Source organism: Ambystoma mexicanum, chromosome 1q, assembly GCF_040938575.1.
Source record: "Ambystoma mexicanum isolate Mex_15411 chromosome 1q, UKY_AmexF1_1, whole genome shotgun sequence".
In the NCBI taxonomy this organism is placed as follows: domain Eukaryota; kingdom Metazoa; phylum Chordata; class Amphibia; order Caudata; family Ambystomatidae; genus Ambystoma; species Ambystoma mexicanum.
In genome coordinates, this window is record NC_090922.1 from 1,096,968,500 (window position 1) to 1,096,989,632 (window position 21,133).

General features: G+C 48.3%; 1 protein-coding gene across 3 annotated transcripts in view; it reads left to right on the forward strand.

The window, feature by feature from the left end:
• Positions 1-21,133, forward strand: part of BTBD8 (BTB domain containing 8) — a 2,362,893-nt gene that overhangs the window by 1,833,046 nt on the left and 508,714 nt on the right. For all 3 annotated transcript variants that reach the window (XM_069641787.1, XM_069641786.1, XM_069641785.1), the window contains exon 15: positions 10,191-10,278. In XM_069641787.1, coding sequence (XP_069497888.1) covers positions 10,191-10,278 — 88 coding nt within the window. The remainder of the gene's footprint in view (positions 1-10,190; positions 10,279-21,133) is intronic.

The window sequence follows — 21,133 nt, forward strand, 5'->3', positions numbered from 1 at the left end:
GCTTGCTGCTTCGGCCAGCCCCAGTTTGCCTTCTTCGCGGCTGCATCCTATTAATCATGCGTAGTTGGGGCTTAAGACCCCTCTTCACCGAATCCGCCTCCGGAAGCTTGTGCCCTCTGTGTTTCACTCTGGTCCTCGTTGCGCATCTAGCATCCTACTATTGTTGCTTGTATGCCGGCCGGCTCCGTTCCCAACGCTAGCTGGCTTCTTTCGCGGTGGTGCTCTCCCTACCACGACACTTGGGTTTCTGTGGCTTGGAGACCGCTTCTTGTCTGTGATCTCGCTGATCCACTCTTGTATATCATTCAGTCCGCGTTCCTTTATATTTCTATGTGCACTAAATCCGTTGCCGGGGCTCGTTTGTGTCCCGATTATAATAACTGACAGTGCCAATCTCAGCTAGCCCAGGTTTTATCTTCCGTGCTCCCAGGATCATATGCAGCGGCTCAGAGTTACCTTGCTTCTTTCGGCCTTGCTACAGACAACTTTGCAATATGTTCGCTTCGCGACTGTCTACTGTTGTCCTCTCCTTTCGTGTGGTGACACAATGTATCTTCTGATCATTTGCATTCCTCCCTCCTGCTGACAGCCGCCTGCCCGTCAGTTACACTTGTAACACTGTGGTTGCTACTTGCTTCCGACCTTTTCCGTGTGTACCGGTGCTGCATTCCATGAAGATCGAGGCCCTGTTTCGTTTCACCAGCACTCCTCGATTAGTCCTTTTCTTTGTTCCCGGCTAGGCGCCATTTTGTTTCTTTTGTCCGTGGGATCGTCCAAACTTCTCTGCCTCCGAATTCTGTTATGCAATAGCGTTTCACACCTGACTTTTCCTCGCTACATGCCCATAATATTCATGATGCTCTAGCTTCAGATCCACATCTTACAGCCAGCTTAAAGCCCTATTTTACACCTCGGTCGTTGTCGGATCAGCAGGAGCACCCAGAATGCACATCTTAGCCCGTGGCCATTTAGCCACGCCCCCCTGGCAACGGTCCTTTTAACATTGAAAAATGAGCATGAATATTTCTGAGCGCACTGATGTTCCAATCAAGATAGTGTTCGTCATTCAAACACGTAGGGCCCATCCTCCACAATAGACATGGTTATGCTGGGGTGATAGTGATTCAGTCTTCCAGGGCTTTGTAATGTGATTACTGCCAAATGTTATGCCCTTATAACGCAGCACTTTTCTGTTTTCCAACTTGTTCCCATATGCAAAGGAGCAGTCTGTGATAATGAATGGCTTTTGGGTATTTAATGCAATACTGATGGTTACTATGAGGATGCTGGGTTGATCGATTGAAGTGGATACTGTATGGAATGAATTAAAGATGTTTAGGCCTTCATTATTACATTAAAATAACACCCCAAAATACTCTTCGAATGGATTGTGTCCTCTCACGTATTCATCATTTTATGATATTCGTATCCAGCTTCAGTGCTTCAGAAATAAAATGTCTTCCCGGCAGAGGGTGCTGTGCATCGACACTGTCGACCCGATGTCCCTCAAGGGCCTCCGTCTCAGTTGACGTCATCGTCGAGTACATATTCCACCGCATCGCCCGTTGACTTCAGTTCTGTTTTTCTGCAAATGCGATAGCTTCGGGAATTATGGTACGCTTCAGTTTTCTTCAGAAAACTGTTTCGACATGGCTTCGTCTTCCACTCCTACAACTCTGAAGACTTCCTTTAAAAAAGTGTCTAAAATGCGCCAAAATGTCTATTACGGACCCGTTTAAAATATGTATTTGGTGCCAGGACGTTGAACATGAAACCTCTGACTGTCAATCTTGTTAGTCGATGACCGGTTAAGGCCCTAAAAGAGCATACAGCTAAATTGTTACTGGGTAGACTTGTTCCAAAATCCCCATTCACACCTTTTTCGAAAATTGGGTCTTCCCATGAGTTGTAAGATTCGACTCCCCATAAAAAAAGATCGAAGAAATGATCTCACTCCAGGTACTCCTCAAACTCTAAAAAGTCAAAGAAAAGGCGTCGTAGATCACCCTCTCCTGCTTTTTCTTCTTCCTCCGACTCTTCTGCACGACTACAGCCTTGACTAAGGGTGAGTGGGAACATTTCCATATGCAAATCCTTAAAATCTTCAAGAATGAGGCACCATCCTCCTCGAAGCATAAAGGAAGTGGCCATGCTCCAATCCAAGACCAGCATAAAGCCAAGGCAAAAACCTGCGTGCCTCTGAGCCTGGGTCATAATACCTCGAGACACTTTGAGTACTCGACGAGATGAGAAATAGTCTAAACTTTGTCGGATTGAGTCCCGGGGTTGAGTCCCGCAAAGCCCACGTCGAAGACTAAAGCGCTGATTCTATCGACGCCTCATGCGTCGAAGCCAAAGTAGTAAATAGCTAAGTCGAAAACATTGACGCCAGCAGTCGAGGTGTCAAAGACTTTACCTCAAAAAATATCTATAAACCCTTACCAAAAAAGGACTATTTCAAATCTCTAACCTCCATTTATGAGGGATATGAAACATCAGATCAGACTGCATCTTTTGGCCTTCAGTTAGATCCTCCTAATTCACTGGGAAATATCCCTAATGTTCCATATTGTTTTATCCTAGATGAAACCAGGATCAGGGAACTGCATGATTCTTTACAAACAGCTAGTTGGGTCGACACCTCTGCTGAATTACATTTTGGGAAACAAGATCCAGCTGAACATGCTGATGTTCAGCTGATGAACATGCTGATGAACATGCTACAGAAGTCTGATGACTAAGGTTATAGACTTTTTAGATTGGACTAGACCTGCTCCACCATTTGAGCAGGATGATCTCACCGATATATTGGACAAGGGACCACAAAATTACCCGATACTGCCTTTTCATGTAGCACTACAGAGAAGGGTAATGACCAACTGGGCGATTCCAGAACCTAGTCCTGCAGTAAATAGAATCCTCACCAGAAAATACAGGCCATCCAGTAGCAACCCAAGCTACCTGTCTAAACATCCAACACCTGAATGCCTAGTGGTTCAGGCAGCTACATCTGCCTCTAAGCAAGCTGCATACCTTACTATCCCTCCAGATAGGGATGATAAACGGGCTGCTACCTGGGGAAAAAAAGGTATTTTCTGGGGGTAGCATGGCCTTGAAATCTGATAACTCAACCTGTGCAGTAGCAAAATGTACATTCAGACTGTGGGGCTGCATAGCGATGGCGGCTGATCACATCCCTGAAGGTGAGGATTGAGATGGCTTCTTGAGAACCTGATAGGGGAGGGTAAGTGTGAATCTCTGCAATCAGGTCTGGACACTGCTGACCTGACAGCATCAGCAGAGCCATGGCGGCAAGCACGGTCATACGCAGATTTGCGTGGCTGAGTAAGTCAGGGTTTGCACCTGATGTACAATCTGGAATCCTCAGCATTCCCTTTGACGGCTCGCACTTATTTGGTAATAAGGCTGACGAAAACCTGGAGAAGCTGCAGACCTCAATGGCGGCTGCCAAGTCCCTAGGTGCTGTAATCGGGCAGCCACAGCCTTTTCACCCCACCGGATCATCTTGGAGGGGTAAGTCTGTTTGCTACTATTCTTCAGTTGGAAGAGAGAGAGGACAGACTGGTCAAAGAGGATTCCCTCGTGGTGGATGAGGGAGAGGTGCAAAGTCCACCCAAGCAGCGGCGTCTTTTCCATCGGCCGCTGCTTCAGCCACCTTAAAACCTCTCTGAGGTCTTCACTCACGACACCCTGGTGGGAGGCAGACTGTCACAGAATCTGAAAGAATGGCAAGGTATTTCTTTGGATGCATGGGCACTGGAAACAGTAGCCCAAGGTTACTGCCTCCCCTTCATACAGAGACCTCAGGATCATCCACCGGGAAGCCATTCCCTAAATGTTACAGACCCATTCCTGTTGCATCTAGAAAGATGCTATAGAACCAGTACCTGTGATGGAGAGGAACAAAGGATGATGTTCTCCCTTTTTCCTAATCCCCAAGAAGGACGCAGGACTGACGCCTATCTTGGACGACGTCTTGAGATACTTGAACAAGTTCCTTAGGGAAGGACACGTTTAAGATGGTCACGCTTTCTCAGATCCTTCAGGCCCTCCAGCTTCAGGATTGGATGGTATCATTGGAACTTCAGGATGCTTACTTTCATGTTCCAATCCATCACTAGCACAAGAAGTACCTGAGGTGAGCCGTTGGCGGTTCTCATGATCAGTTTTGAGTTCCACTATTCGGGCTGACCTCCGCCCCAAGGGTTTTCACCAAGTTAATGGCAGTGGTGTAAGCGAGTTTCAGGAGAGGCGTGATTCACTTCTAATTCCCCTGGAACAGGAGTGGATTGCTAAAATTTGGATTTTTGTTGCCCTGGAACGAGAGACATATTCAGTGCAAGTAGACTCGCAAAAGTTTGGCCCGGACTGGGTACTTTTCCGTTTTTGCACAACCAGGCAAAGTGCAGCTCTGTTGAGTATCATATAGGCCTTCCTCTGGGCCCTAGTCGGTAAGCTCTCTAGGACGCCCATTCCAATCTGAGTGGGCCTCATTAGCAGCTTCATGGAGGTCCGTGGCTACCGGTTCCTCCAAATAAAGTCACTCATATATTTCTGGAGGGCCTTAGGACTTTTTGCAGGATGGGCACTGGGGAGATCCTTAAAATAGTAGAGAACCTTGGGGGGAGATCCTCATCTTCAGGATATTTATTCGCCCCAACAACTATATCGACAAGGGCCCCCATTCCAAAAACTACCACATATTCTCCAGGAGTGGCGTAATATTTGGCTCCATAGAGTGCATAAATAGTCCCCGCAATGACTAGCCCCATGTACTTAATGCTGCCTGCCACTCAGACATACGGACCCCTCTCCTTCAAGCCCTCCACCCAGTCTTCCCGCAACATCAAATTCAGTATTTTCGATTTTTGTTCATTAATCTTCAAGCCCGGCACTAAGCCTAACTCCCCCAGCTCCCTTGCAATCGCTGGCAACGTTGTCTCTGGTTTTGTGATTGTCAACAACATATCTGCAAATGCGATCACCTTATTCTCTTCCGCCCTCCCCCAAACTGATCTCCTCTACGTCCGGGGCGGCTCTAACCCAAGCAAGTAGTGGTTCTAGGTGGACCGTGTACAGAAGTGGGGAAAGCGGGCACCCTTGTTTCGTCCCCCGAGAGAGCCTTATCCCCTGGGCAAGCCTGCCATTGATCGCTAGGCAGAGGCTAGGGGCCTGTTCATTTGCACTCTCCATCCTTTGGAATTGTGCCCCAAATCGCATGGCTTCCAAGGTGCAGAATAGGAAGGACCATTCAACGCGGTCGATGGCCTTTTCCGTATCTAAGGCCAAAATTGCTGCTGGCATTTTGGTTAAGTTGGCTTTCTCGATTTGATGACATACCCTACGCTTATTGTCAAATGTCTGCCTTTGCCGGATAAAACCTGACTGGTGTGGGCCAATCAACCCAGAGAGCAACTTGTCCAGGTGGGATGCCAAAATATTAGTATAAATCTTAGCGTCTTTGTTAATGAGGGTAATGGGGCTATAAGACATGCATGAAGTAACGTCCTTGTTAGGTTTAGGGAGCAGCACCACTTTAGCTTCCTCCATAGATGGGGTTATGCGACTGGTTCTCCCAAAGTAGTTGAAAAGCTGTACTAACACCAGGATCAATACCTTCCTGAACACCTTGTAAAAACTCCAGATGTAGCCATACTACCTGGGGTCTTACTCGGCAGTGACCTAATCGCAGACCTCGCCTCCTCAGGCGTGATGTCCCCCTCTAGCTCTTCGCTTTCCTCCCTCGTAATCTTTTTAAAAGGGCACTTCACCAGGTATTCCCCCACTGCCGCCTCACTGGGCAAGTCTAATGAGTATAACTCTGAGCAGAACTTGGTGAAGGCCTCAATGAGGTCTTCATTGGAGGAGCTCTCCCTCTCCCTGTTTTAATCCTCAGTATAGTCCTAGATGCCTCCTTTTTCCTCACCTGTCTCGCTAACAGTCTATTGGGCTTGTTCGCCTTGATGTAATACTTTTGTTGCAAATACAAGAGGGCTTGGTTTGGAGAACCTCCAGTTGGTCCCTGATCAGCATGTACCCCCTCTTGGCCACATTTCCCGAGTCCCCCTCCATTCTAGCCTTTACCTTATTGAGACAGTTTTCTAGCTCCGCCTGTGTCTGCTGTCGTCGTTGGTCTCTTAGGGCTTTCCTCACGATTAACTCTCCCCTTATAGTGGCCTTGAAAGCATCCCATTGTTTATCCTTTTCTGTCCCCTGCGAACAGTTAGTTGTAAAGAATTCCCTAATCCTATTCCTCAGTTCTTCACATATCACCTGATTCTTGAGGAGAATTCAGGAAACCTCCAGTTCCACAGCCCTGGGCTCTGTTTCTTTCGGGTGAATGCAATACTTATCGGTGCGTGATCTCACAGCGTTATCGCTTCCAGCTCTATCCCCCTCACTTGTCCCAAGAGGGTACGAGAAACCCAGATATAATCAATCCTCGAAAAGGACCCATGGACGGGGGAGTAAAATGTGTATCCCTTTTTTTCCTACCATGCTTGTCCCTCCAGATGTCCACTAGAGCTAGTTGATTCATGTACTCTTTTGTCCTCTTGGAAGGGGCTACTTGGTTGTGATAGATCCTCGCACTTCTTTCTTTGTCTGGGTTCAATGCCAAGTTGATGTCCCCTACAAGATGAATCCTCCCTTTTTGTGGATTGCTCCAGCTTTGCCAGGTTGGACCTTAGGGACCGTACCTGCCCTGTATTGGGGCCATATACTGACACCACCGTAAAAGCCTCTCCTTTCCATCTAATATTTGCCATTATGAATCCGTCCTCGGGGCTCCCCTAATGTTGCTGTGATGATAATGAGAGTGATGAGTGATGAGTAATCCTGGTTGTGCCTGGAATGCCAAGAGTACCCTGTCTCTTTTGCCAAAGGCATTAGCCTGAACCAGCAGGGGGTACCCTTTCAGTTTAAGTTTGTGTCTGTCAGCCTTTTGAATATGAATCTCCTGAAATCCCACCCACTATGGCCTTTCCCTTTCCAGGAAACGCTCAACGTTCTTCCTTTTGACCAGAGAGTTAAGTCACCAGATATTAAGAGTGATCAGCTTGAAGTCTAAACCTCCACTTCCACCCCTCCGACCCAAGACTCCTTTCATGACCAGCTATCCCACCTCCCCAAATCCTCTTCCCCAACAAACTCCGGGTAGGCTCAACCATCCTAGGGATAACCCAGACACTTGGCCATGGGTATTGAGCCATCGAAACCCTCCTGAGGTAAACATACCTCATGTGGGTATCCTAAGACCCATGAAGTGAATCCAAGATGATCAAACACTCCTCCCCCTCACTCCCCAATGCTCCACCCTCCCTCCCACCCACCCCCACTTCCAGCAGCCCCAGAGTGAACAATTAAGACCTCCCAGGCTTTAATCTCACTTGGGGGCCCTCGAGGCTTCTGCTGCTGCCTCCTCAAGTACGCCTCCTTTGCCAGCTGACTTTCCATGGCCGCTCGAGGCCCTTTTTCCAGCCCTTTTCCTGTACCCATGTCCACTCCCACAGTTTCCTCTTGGTGGATTCTCCTTCCGGCTTTTGGATTGGATGCTGGGTGGCTTCCTCTTCCAGACCCAACATATTCATCCCCCCTCGCCGGTGGCAATCCGATGTTGTCTGCCTTATTAGGCGAACAGCAGACCAAAAAGGAAGGTCCATTTATATTTGACCTGCGCTTGCACAGGGCCCTCACCAACGGGCCCCTCAACCTCCTCTTGACCAGAGTTGATTGTGCCAGATCCTGGTACAATTGGATCCCTGCTCTGTTTTTCTTGATCAGGTCGGCTCTCCTTGTGGCCAGCGATATACTTCCCTTTTTCCTATATTGCTGTAAAGCCATCGCCACATCTCCCAGCCTGGCACTGGGCTCCCCCCCATCTGGGGCACCACTGTATGTACACGGTCAAGTTGGATATCAGACCATTTGTCCAATTCCAGGAGATCCGCAAATACCTGTTGGGTTAGTTTCTCCCAGGTCCTTCTCCGACACCCCCTCCGAAAGGCCTTTTATTCTTATATTAGATCATCTGGAGCGATTCTCGCAGTCCTCGGCCTGCAGATCAAGATTTTGTGTAACTCTAGCAAGTTGCTCAACCAAGACGTCTGTTTTTCTATTATCTTCAGCCAGTTCTTGAATGGCGTTCTTCGCCGCGTCAGTCCTTTCTCCCTAAGCCACAATGTTCTTGCCCTCCTGAAAGCCACTTTAGCTGCACCCTTCTTACAATTGCCCTTCGCCTGTTCTTTCCTCCCTTCCAGCTGACACACTACAGTAAAATGGTGATCCACTACCCTTTTCCCCATAGGGGCGTGGTGCCACCTGCACTTGGCCATGCCTCGACCTGCTGGGGTGGTCCTGGTCGGGCAACGCCATGACTGCAGCCCTCGGACCGACAAAAGGTAGGGAGCGGAGGGCTCTAGCCCACTCCCCTTACTCTCCTCACTCACCTGCGCACTGTTCCTTTCTGCTACTCTGGGAGGGAAGGAGGCGGCCTCCCCTCCCTGATCTCAAATCCTTTGCTTAGTACTGGGTGAGGGGATTCCACCCCCACCGCATCTGCTTCTTTCTAGGCGGTCTCCCCCTCCTGGGTGAGCCACATCGGTAAGATAATGCTTGCCGCCAGGGGGGAGTGCCACTCTTTCACCTGCTGCCTGACTGGGGATGAAGCTCTGCTCCTGTCCTTGCTTCCACGAAGGGTATCCCGGCCTCAGGCTTGGTATAGCCATAGGACAGGCAACTCGCTCCGCTTCCCGCATCTCCTCATGCCTGGCGTGTCAGCACTTGACAGGCCCTTCACCGCCGTCACAGCTCAAGCGCTCCAGGCACCTTCAACAACAGGGAGCCCCAGCAATGCACAACAGAGGACCCCCTGCCTGGCACACTGTCAGGGCATGTGGGGTGAAGCAGCTTATCTGTGTATCGTATCTTTTTTGACGCCAAGAGGAGCGGGCGCATTCATCAGTGTTCCCGGTCTGGCGGCCATCTTAGGCGTCTGTGTGATGCATATTAATAGTCAGTCTGTCTCCCGTAGGGGAGGGGAGCAATGGATACCATGACAGCATGTAGAGAATCCAAAATATCACTGTTGATGAAGGCTGTGAGGGTGTTGCAAAAGGTCTCTTGCAATATTGAGATCATGGTGTCTGGGCTGTAGGAAAATCTGGAGGCCAAAACCTCATTAACTGGTCATTTGAGAGTAGGAAATCTAGGTGGTGGTGGAAAGACTTGAAACAAAAGTAGTACAAAGTGATATTGACTATCCACATTATCAGATATTTATTAGAGCGCTCAGTCTCTATTGGTGATCTGCAGTGCAAGGCCTAGAAGTTCGAAAACATAACGTATGCTTCCAATTCCATAACAGGTTCTGCTGCTTTCCAAATAAAGAAGAGGTCCTGTGGGACATGATCTGTTGTTTCTAGGACAGTGGGGTTCTTAATGTGGAACCTGTGGAGTCAAATTGAGTGGGCAGAGCTTTTTGTCTTTCTTTATAAAGGACTGAAGGTAAATCGGATCCTCGAAGGTTATGTTGATTGCAAAAATTAGATACCCATGGGCCTGAGAGTTTATTTTCAGGCTGATGGCCAAGAAGGAAGTTGTTTTGAGGGAAGAGCAGATGCTCAGCTTTGTTTATCTTCGTTGAGAGATGAAAGTGAAGCAGCATGGATTGCAGCTGTTCAAGGGAAACTCTTAAGGATGGAGGACACTAAGCAGCAAAAGGTGCATCTGTGCTATTTAGGCTATAGCTGGTTCATGCACATGTTTTTACCAGATAATGCACTGTGATGTAGCCGTGGGAATGGTGGATTGAGTGTGTTGGAGTATTGTGATACGTGTGTTTGTTAATGTGCTTGCGTTTTGTTAATCACACTTACTAGCCATTGGTTCCCCGTCTCCCTTACCCCCATGATGTCGCACTGTGTTGGAGTTTTTGTGTGGACCACTACACGAGTAAAAGTAAAAATGATGCCATACCGCGGTTAGAGGTTTGTGAGATCAAATTCTCCGACTATGGTGTTCTACACCATGTATTGTTTTTATCATATGAAACTGGTTAACAAATGTGGTATCTTAATATTTAAAGAGTCACAGCTAACTGAATGCTGTCATGCTAGCGAATAACTGTTTATGCATTTAAATTCTGATATTGCAGTTTTTTTATTGAATAGGAAAATCAAAACCGTCTGCAAAGATAAGTAATGGATTAGTAACCAAAAAGAAGGTTATTGAAACTGGACATAATGGTGAAACGTGCAGGTGAGCTCTAGCCCCTTAATTCATTGCTCCTTATTTTAGTGTCTTAGATTTATTGCGTATTTTTTTTAAAAAATGTTATTTCATATGCAAGCCATTTTTCAATTCCTTACAAAGCAGTGCATAATCCTGTTATTATTAACCCACATAATTTGATCCAAATTGTAAATGGGTACAGTACTCCACCTGTTGGTTTTCAGATTCCCGTTAGCTTTCCCACTCATGCACTAATTAAAAGTATTTTTTTTCAGCATCACTCTTTAATATACTTGTATGCATTGCAATATTTTGACAATGTTTGGTTCAGTCGTGGACATTAACGGAGAAAACGAATATAGGGAGAAGCAGCATAACCAAAGAACGAACATGTTGATGCGAGAGGTACTGCAAGTGCAGAACATGGGGACGGCTACAGGAGAAGTAGCACAGGCAGATGGAAGAAAAGTATGGACATTTTACTGGAGTAAATAATCACGGGAAAGAAGGAACACATGGCAAAAGGGTATAGTGGGAGTTATAAAGGTGTTATGGCACATAAAAAGGTATGGTGGAAGGCGTGGCTAGCAGCAATGTGAGGCAGACGTGCTCACTGGAGGCTCCTATAGATCCGACAATGAGAAGCTACATACATCCACCAAATCTGGACTAAAACACCGGAAATTGAAGAGACATCTGCATAAACTACCCAAGCAGCTGGGAGAGGAGTGATGGGTATCGGGAAGCCTCTGGTGACAAACACCAAGTGAAGTGAAGCCGAGGCGAAGAGTGGAAAGATGGCGGAGGTGGACATACAGCAGCAGAAGCACCGCTGAGCCGAGGAGCGCCGCCGAATGCCATCAGCCCAGCAGTGGTGAAGGTTGCCCAGAGAGAAGGACAGCGACTGGCTAAGCCCCCGGGCAGCAGATCCAGACTGGCGGCCCACAGAAAAGGTATCGGGCCAGAACAAAGGAGGCGCAGCCCCTAGAAGAGAGGAGGGGCCGAGTGGCTAGACAAGCACTGCGGCGTACCCCGTAAGACTGGCCGACTGGACGGAGGGGACGCCTGGGAGCCAACAACGAAGAGCTCACACACCCAGCGTGTTCGGGGATGCAGGTTGTTGGTGCTCCTTGCATGGACTCGGGAGGAACCAGCGAGCCGGAAAGCGGATTCCCCCCCTGGAAGTGGACACTGCAGCCGGGCCATAGCTAAGGAGGTCAGGAGAGAGCCCTGTGTGCACGGAGTAAGGTGGCGGGTAAGGAGTTGGGGGCAAGGGGGACCCTGGACTGGTGTCGCGCTTATATGTACTGCTACAAAGGCACCCCCCACCACCATCCTTTTGGAAGTAACGGGGCCAAGGCCCAGAAACACACAGTGGGCACCCTTACGGGCATAATCACCCAGGGGCATAGATGGACCCCCCTAATGCCGTGTGATAATGTGGGCGGTCCTGAAGGCGAGCCCAGAGCGAACTGTGAGTGGAGAGCAAAGAGGGGCTGAGGAGAGAGGGTGCCCAGCGGCGGTGGGACCCCCCACGCCCACCAAGCTGCAACCTTTGAAACATAACAGAAGCATCTCATTGTGATCCAGAAGGGACAACACTCGCCAGGAAGGTGGGCCCTCCCATATTCCGCCGACAACTAGGCTGCTGGGACCATTCAATAAAATCTGTTCCCGCACGTTCCAATCATATATAAGGGAAGCGAAGACGGATGCTAAGCGTAGGCAAAGGGCACAGAAGGCAACTGCTGGGCAAGATCGCGTGGTACACTGGCCATAGGAGCACTGGGTCACAAGGCGGAGCAGAAAAATGCAATTCACGACTAAGAAGTATTGTGGCCCAGTGGCCATACGGAAGAGGACAGTGAAGAGCTCACCGTAGGGTAACACACTGCAGGGATGGGAAGAGCAAGAGGGAACCCAGTGGATCAGGCACAACACACAGGCCGAAACACACAGCTGATTGGGGACTGGTGGCACTGGGAGACATTGGAAGACCCAGGGCGAAGAAGAGACCAAGATGACATAGAGGGCCAAATTACAGTGTGGTTTGGCTGGGCACGCCCCAGGCTCCTCCCCCACCGCCCCCACCCGAAGGGCTCCCTCAGAAGCTTGGGAAGTCTAGACTCTCGAAGACGCCCTCACTTTCGAGAATCAAAATACACAGTATTTCCACAGCTATCAACAGTTGACACCGCACGTCACAGCGGAGAGGCAAGAGTGGGCATTAAAGGCAAGCCAAGCATCAAGGCCCAGTGGCGCTCCAAATTGCACAATACAAGGAGGGGTGACTCCACAGTACAGCAGGCGGAAGGGGCGAAGCCCCACTCAAAAAAGACACAGTACACCCAGGAACGTAGGGAGGTCGGAGCCGCAGGGGATAGTGTACACCCCTACACCACAGCACGACAGGTGCTTCAGCATATGGTACTGCAAAGGACGGAGTCCACCCCAGGTACGAACAAGCAAAACAGAGGACGCTGCAAGAGAAGCAGAACAACAAAGCTGCCAAAGGCAATAAGAGCAAGAACAAACAGACCACAAAAGGGCAAGCTAATCAGCATGAATAAGACAGTGGAAATAAAGGGCAGACACTGGCGGCACCTCCGGCGAGCATGATACAAGCAACCAGCAGATCCTTGAGGCCATAGCTGCACTTCAAGCTACGCTAGAGGTCAAGATTGACGCTATGGGCATCGATGTAGGACTGTTACGGCAAGATGTCCGAGCCAATGCGGAACGCACCAGGGCACTGGAAGAACAGGTCAAGGAGAACACAGAAGTCAGGGGGCAAAATACAAGCGACATTGATATACTCCTACAGAAAGTTAAGCTGCTAGAAGATTGAGCAGAGGAAGTGGAAGGAACAACATAAGGATAGTGGGACTGCCAGAAGAAACGGAAGTGTCAGACCCTACCACCTACATAGAAAATCTGTTGCCACAGGAAATTGGTGCGGGTTAACTTACGCAAGGGTTCACGATTGAAAAGGCACATCGGTCCCTTATCAGGAGACCACCTCCAGGTGCTCCACCCAGGCCCGTGATAGCTAAGGTGCTTAATTATAAAGATTGTGAAAAGATCATGGCCTTCCCAAGGTCCGGTGGCACAATGCAGAGAGCATCAGCAAACATATCAGTATACCCGGACTACACCTTTCAGGTCCAAAAGAAGAGAGCCCAATACATAACTACAAAGACCAGACTCAGGAAGGTGGGCCTAAAGTACATGTTAATCTACCCAGCAAGATTAAAAGTGGTACACAACAGAAAAGCTCTTTTCTTTGAGAGGCCGATGGATGGCAGCACAGGAGTGGATGGACAGTGTCCAGATATCAGACGAAACGGACCAAAGCCAGGGAGTCTAGACAAGAGGACGAAGTCGCCAGGTGGCCTATTATATGAGAACGTATGACTCAGAGATGGGTGGAAACAAGATTAGAGGTGTTTTGGCTATATTGTAATTATATCCAATGAGGAGTATGGAAGCAATGTAATGAGTATTGGAGATTTTAGGAGTGTAAAAGTGGACCACAGAAGCCAGTAGAGGGAACGCTGTGCGCGGTCCGACTACCCCCTCCAAAGTCGTTTTTGGGCTACTGTACAGAGCCTGCCCTTAGGGCAGCAAGTGACTGGTCTAGCGGCCGGGTCAAATTGAGTGGAAACATGCCTAGCATAGCTGGACAGGTTATAGTTGGGTTTGGTTTGAAGTTGGTTTGGGGGGGAGATAGATGTAGAGAGCCTGGCACATAAGGCAAAAGGCTGCACGAAATTTCGATTGAGGCTAGCCATGGGCTGGAGGCCTCATTGACACTGCCGACATGGTAAACAATGGCTGACACTGTCAAAATCATGACATGAAACGTCAGGGGGTTAAATAATTAAGTAAAACGCAAAAGAGTGGGCATGTATATCAAGAGGAACAGAGTGGGGATAGTGCTATTGTAGGTAACACATCTGGATGCCCCCAAACAGGGTAACCTGGCGAGGGGAGGTGTGATGGTGGGTTCCACGTACTCGACTTATGCAAGAGGGGTCCTCATTTGGGTAGACCCTGCTATCCCATTTAAAGTGCTGTCCACGAAGATGGATAACGAGGGCAGAATGGCAATGTTACATGGCATGATGGAAAACTGGGAGATATGTATTGTGAACACCTATGCACCAAATCACGACACTGAAGTGTTCTTCAAGTAATTTTATGCCTGGCTGGCACCCTACAGGGAGGGGTTATTGGTTTGGGGAGGAGATTTTAATTGTACTTTAGACCCAACCATGGACAGATCTGATGATAAACACAAAAGGCTGTCTCCCCCAGCAAAGGTGTTGCACGCTCTACTACAGCACTTCCAGTTGTGGGATCTGTGGAGGGAGAAAAATGGAGGGGTCAGGGAGTATTCTCACTATTCAGTCCCACACAGAGTGTACACGAGAATTGATTGTGTGTTTGTCAGTGAGGAGCATGTGACTGAATTCTCAAAAGTCGAATACTTGGCAAAGGTCCTGTCCGACCACTCCCATTCATAGCGTACTGGCGGGTGTTTGCGGCGCGACCACCCATACCTACATGGAGGTTAAGGAGTAAATCATTGCTAGGTAGAGCATTCGCTGAACACATTAGAAAATGTACAGAGCAATATATAGCAGTAAACGAGGGGAGTGTACAAAAAGTGGGCAATGTGTGGGAAGTGTATAAGGTGGTCATTAGGGCTGAAATGATAGTGGAGTCGGGGGGAGTGCGGAATGTCATTAGCAATTAACTAAAGAGTATGGAAGAGAAATTGACGAAATTGTAGAGGGAAGCCAAAGTAGATAAAGACCACGTAGAGGAAGTGATTGAACTAAAGCAGGCATGCCTAGTACAGCGGGATAAAATGGGGAAGGTCAACTACGCGAAATACTTGGAAAAGAGCTGGTTATACACTAGAGACCAAGTAGAGGTGAACACACAGGCCGGCATTAACAAGGTTTTTGCAGAGTTTTATCGAGCATTATACGTAGTTCCCCAGCAGCCTAAGGACAGTGACCTACAGGGCATCCTGGATCTGAATACCTTGCCACGTTTAGATACAGAACAGGCGGAGACACTGGAGGCACTCATAAACCCGGAAGAGGTCGCTGCCACCATCAGAGCATTGCCTACGGGGAAAGGACCCAGGCACAGATGGGCTCACCAGCTAATTTGACAAGGCCCATGTAGGTGTGTTGGTGCCGCTACTGGCAAAGGTTTACAATAAGGCATACACAGAGAAGATACTGCTGGAGAGCATGAGGGAGGCCCTGATAATCCCGCTATTAAAACCGAATAAAATAAGCACAGACGGCGTATCTTATAGACCACTGTCACTGTTAAATCAGGATAGCAAGATCCTTACGTCAATCTTGGCAAACAGACTCCTCAAGGAAATACACATTTTGATCAACCCAGATCAGACCAGGTATGTACCAGGGCGGAATATTGCGGAGAACCTTAGGAGGCTACACCATGTGATGTATAGCGCAAACGATTATACAACAGCATGTGCGTTAGCGTCATTGGACGCGACCAAAGCATTAGACTCAGTACATTGGAATCGGTTGTATGCCACGATGATGAGGATGGGGTTTGGGCTGCAGTACATGAGACGAGTGCAATTGATCTATACCAAACCAATGGCCAGAGTCCGTACTGGGACTATATACTCAGACATATGGCAGTTATACAGAGGCACAAAACAGGGCTGCCCGCTGTCTCCAATGTTACATATCATAGCGGCGGAACCGATGGCGGCGTACTTGCGGCAGGAATATCGGGACGCGGGTATAGACATAGATGGGGTCAAGCATGTAGTGTCCATGTACGCGGGCGATATGTTGTTGTATCTTAGGGATCCAGAGACAAATCTGCCATACATTTTGGAGGTACTGGAGAACTCCATTGTACTGACAGGAATTAGAATAAACAGGGGCAAGTCATGTTTGTTCCCATTGGCTGCGATGGCTCATGTAGCCGAGGAAGAGCTACCCGTCCTGCCCCCTGCCTTGGAACAAGAACACCTTTAGATATTTGGGAGTAAATATATGTCACAACCCCAAACGCGAGCACAAATTCAATACAGTGCAGGCCAGGAATGGGTTGGTGAAATCTATGGAGTTCTGGAGTAAGTTACCTCTATCTGTGATGGGCAGGGCGGCACTACTAAAAATGGTGGCACTGCCGAGACTCATGCATGGCTTTGGGAATGTCCCATATAATATCCCAAGGCAGTCCTTCCGAGACTTGGAAAAAATGTGTAGGGGCTTCCTGTGGCAGGAGGGGAGGAACAGGGTGGCTCTGGCAGTACTGCAAAGGCTGTGTGAACAAGGAGGTTTGAGGATCCCAAACTTCGAGCTGTACTTTCTGGCGAGCCAACTACAGTATGTGATGCAATGGATGGCCGATGATCCCACGACAGAAACAGCGCTATTGCAGCCGACAATAAAAAAGAGGTACCTAAGGGATCTCCGCTAATGAACTAGGAGATTGCCCTTACCTGATGGAACTGGGCATTGGGGTTTGGAAAAGAAACTGCAGAGATATGGGACTGGCAGACCCACTCTCTACACAGACTCCCATAGCAGCAATCTTAGAGGGTATGCCGGGCAGTAGGGCAATGGTGAGGGCAAGATGGGAAGAATGTGGGATAGCTCCAGTTGAGGACCTATGGAACGAAGAGGGGTTGATGTCCTTTGTGGAGTTGCTGGAGGCCACGGGTATACACAAGGGCCAGTTTCTGTTGGCTAATACAGTTTTAAAGATATTAAAAGACAGGTAGCCGAAATGAGTACGGAAGAGACCATAGAGAGTGAGGAAATAGAGATGCTAATTACAGTGGCAGAGGGTGGACATGCCATCTCAAAGATTTATGAGGTGTTGATAGGAAGGGCCTCGCTAATGGAAATGAAGTCTAAGGAGAGGTGGGACAGGGAGCTGGGTAGGCCGATGGAAGATGGAGAATAGAAGGGAGATAAACTCTGCCATAAGAGGGTCTCTAGAAATGCCAGACTACAATTAATACAGTTATACATTACATAGAGGGCCTACCTTACACCAGCGGTCATGGCAACGTTCAAATGTGCAGGCATACATAATTGTCCCAGATGCAGGGAAGAGGGCGCCGACTCATACACATGTTTTGGGGATGCCCGGTAGTGCAGAGATTTGGAGAGAGGTGGCGCATAAGGCAACCCGAGGGGGGAATACAACTAGATATCCAGACCCCGGAGGCTTACATGCTAGGGAGATATAGGAGAAGTGTGAAAGATAAAGCGTTGAATAAAATAAAGGACTTGATGTACATAACGGCCAAACGTAGCATAGCCATGAAGTGGAATGGCGCCAAAGAACCAGGTGTATCTAGGTGGTGGAGAGATTTGGAGAAGTGGGTGGCAGCAGAAACAGGGGTGTGGGAGAAGGCTTCGGGAAGCCAGGATACCGATTCATGTATGGACATCCACCGATGGATAACGCTTACTGTGACCTTGTTTGCATGCAATAGCGAAGAGGAAACTACATTGGCTACGGCGGGAGTGGAACTGCAGTGTGATTAGGTTATTCTTTGAGACATTGTGCATAGGCAGAGTTGGGGGGGTGTTGGGGGTAGAGTTAGGATTAGTTGAGTAAGGAAGACGACTACATGTTTTCAACAGTTTTTTGTGTGATTTGTAACTTGTTTTTGAAAAATGTCAATAAAAATATATCAAACACAAAAAAGAAATGGGTATCAAATAATGGAAAGGGTGCATGTACTACCAAAATATAACTGATTTTAATCTCTTTCCCAGCTACAGCCATCATAGACCTAGGTGTTGCCTCATAGTGTCACTGTCATTATAAACCCAAATTGAGGAATTGTGGGAAGCTGCAGCAGTCGTAGGTCCAATTACCGCTTCATGATAACATCTACAGTCATCAAATATCTAGTAAAAGCCTCATGTTCAGTTAGTCATCAAAAACACAGCTGTGACCTTCCATGTGCTGCTATCGTATTAACCAGATGAAAGCAGCTTGGGTGTATCCTGTCTTGGTGTAACTGAGACGTCATGCCGGTCTTCAACCATCATAGGTCCAGGTACGGCCATCATATACATATACAAGTCCTAATGCCCTAAAACAGCTGTCCAAGATGCTGCCTCATGTGACTGTCATAATGGGCCAGTATACAGCTTAATATGCAGAGTATGTGGCAACGCTGACGAGCAGAAGTCCCAGGTGCCACCATTCTGCTGAAAACCATTCAGCATGCTGTAGCAGGCCTCGTCACAATACTAGGACATTTTTTTTTGTTGTTTTTAAACTTTATTAAAGCACTTGACGTTACACAACACAATACAGTATGATCACTTATACAAAGTTGGTACAGATGAGAAGGCTGTGGTGCGCAGCTATTCATGCCGCCATGCGGGAAAGGTACTTTTTGAGAGGGTTCAAATGTCTCTTGGGCGCGACTTGGACAGCTGCATATGTGCCTATTGCTGTTCGTTGTCGCTAGCCCACGTTACATCTTTCAGCCAATGGTCTCTGTTGGGAGCATGAGCACTTGTCCAGCTCAGAAGGATACAGCGTTTGGCCAGAAGGAGGCACAGCTGCACAAATTTACCCACAGTGCCAGGTGGTGTAATCAAAATGTGAATCAGACAGAGCAATTGGAGGGAGGGGACATCTGTATCAGTCATTTCGGACAGTGTTGCGCCGACTCGGCCCCCCACCCCTCCAGAAGGTCACAAGTTGCGGGCAGTCCCACAACATATGGAAGTATCCAGCATTGGTGAAGTTGCAGCGTGGGCATGCCCCCGTACCCTCATTGGAGAACATGCGCAATCTGTCCAGAGTGTAATGTTACCGGTGCAACACTTTTGAGATGTATCAGTGGAAAGCGAGAGTTGAATGACACTCTACGGGTCTGCATGCACATGTCGGACCAGAGGTTGTCAGTTATGTCTTGCTGAAGATCTGTTGCCAATTTAGCTTGAGCTTTGTGATGTACCCCCCACCCCACCGAGTAAGTTTGAACCAGTTGATATAGTTACGACACTCTGTTCCGACTGCAGCCCGATGTCAACACAAACCAAAATAGTGCATTGTTCTCTGCTTTAACCGAGTAGCAGGTCCATAGTTTCTTGCATACTCTCCGCCGGCCTGCGTACTACAGCCACTGGGAGGACGTACACAGTGCAAGACCTGGGACATCAGGGGTCTGGATGAAGTTGTCTTCTGGGTATAAGGAACCTAATTTGTGAAATCCCTGTCAAGTCCATGTCATACTCGAGCCGGGGTTGGCCCGCGGTAGGGATGGGATGCAGTTCCATAGGGGGGAAGTCTTAATGGAATGGTACCCCGGTCGCTTTCCATATTTTGCACCGGGCGAGCGCTGTGTCGCTTGCAGGTTCGAAGCAACAGTCGTCAGCGAATACATCGGGGAAGACCAGTGACCGTAGATCTCTGTCACCCACTGAGTGCCTTTCTAGCAATGTGTGAGAAGGGGGTGGGTCATCACCAAACCAAAGGGCCGCTAATTGTGCCTGCGCAGCCATCCAATAAAGTTCAAAGTTGGGGGCAGCGTACACTCCCCTGTGAAATGGTTGTGTTACTGTGTCCCACTTCACCCACACCGCTCCGGAATGCCATATGAATTTGCAGATTTCACCCTCTAACTCTTGAAAGAAGAATCGCCTGGGCCACAGTGGTACATTAAGGAAAAAATATAAGAGTTTTTGGGGGGACTGTCATTTTTTAAGGAGCGCGATCCTGCCAGCTATTGTGATGGGCCCAGCTCGCGAGTTTAGTTCGTAATTGAGCCACATACGTGTTATGGGTAGTCGTGCAGCATGGGGCCATGCCTAGCCACCGTCACTCCCAGGTAGCGCATGGTTGTCGGATCCTGCTTAAATCCCTGTAGATCAACAGGGGGTGGGGGGGCAGTGGTGTCTGTAAGTGGAAAGAGTTTGAATTTGCCAAAATTCACCCGGAGGCCCGAAATCTCTCTGAACTTTAGGATATCTTCCATGATAGGCTTTAAGTGCTCTTGGGGGTTCTGAATGTATACTAACGCGTCATCCGCGTATAAGGAGATTATCACAAGACTAGGAACATTTGATCCCATTATTCCTATCCTGAAAGCTGCTCTGACTACCCCTTCAAGCATTCATCATGTTCAAGATAGCGTACGTCTCAAACAAAGCAGGAGCAACCAAAACACCACTCTACCTGGCCGAGAAAAACATCTATGGAGGACAGCATACTGCCAGAAGCCACAGCATCGCCAAGCTGGAAACAAATAACTGCAAGAGGGGAAAAACAGGAAACCTGTAGTTTCCTGCCACACACTCTTTCTCTGTAACACGTTAACAACACCGAGAAGATTGCCCCTTTCCATCCTACACTTCAGGAAGGACCAGAAGATCATACTCTTTAAAAAACATAGTTTCAATCACTGATTGCTCCACTCAACTTTAATTTCTCCCCTCTGGTTCCTGTGTCCATCCCTGCTCCTATACTACCCCTGCACCCTTAATTGCTTTCTACTGGGGGGGAGAGTACCCTGTGCACAACATTAGAATGCTTCCCAGCTAGGCTTGGGGCTTTTAAATCTCTTCAATACATACATGTTTAATGACATCCTGGATAGGTTGTTAATAAGGTTTTGTACAGCACCATAGTGCTGGTATTATGGTGCAGATGCTTGCCTGGATATTGGTAAATTGTGCCCCGGTCAGAAGTAAGCAAAACATGGTCTATGAGGGAAGGGAAGAAGGCAAAGATGTGAGGGGATAGTTGAAACGGGAGCAGGGTAGAAATGGGCGAACAATTGAAAAGATACAAGGGGGTTGATGGAGAGAGTTTCTGATTGTGATAGTTGGAGATG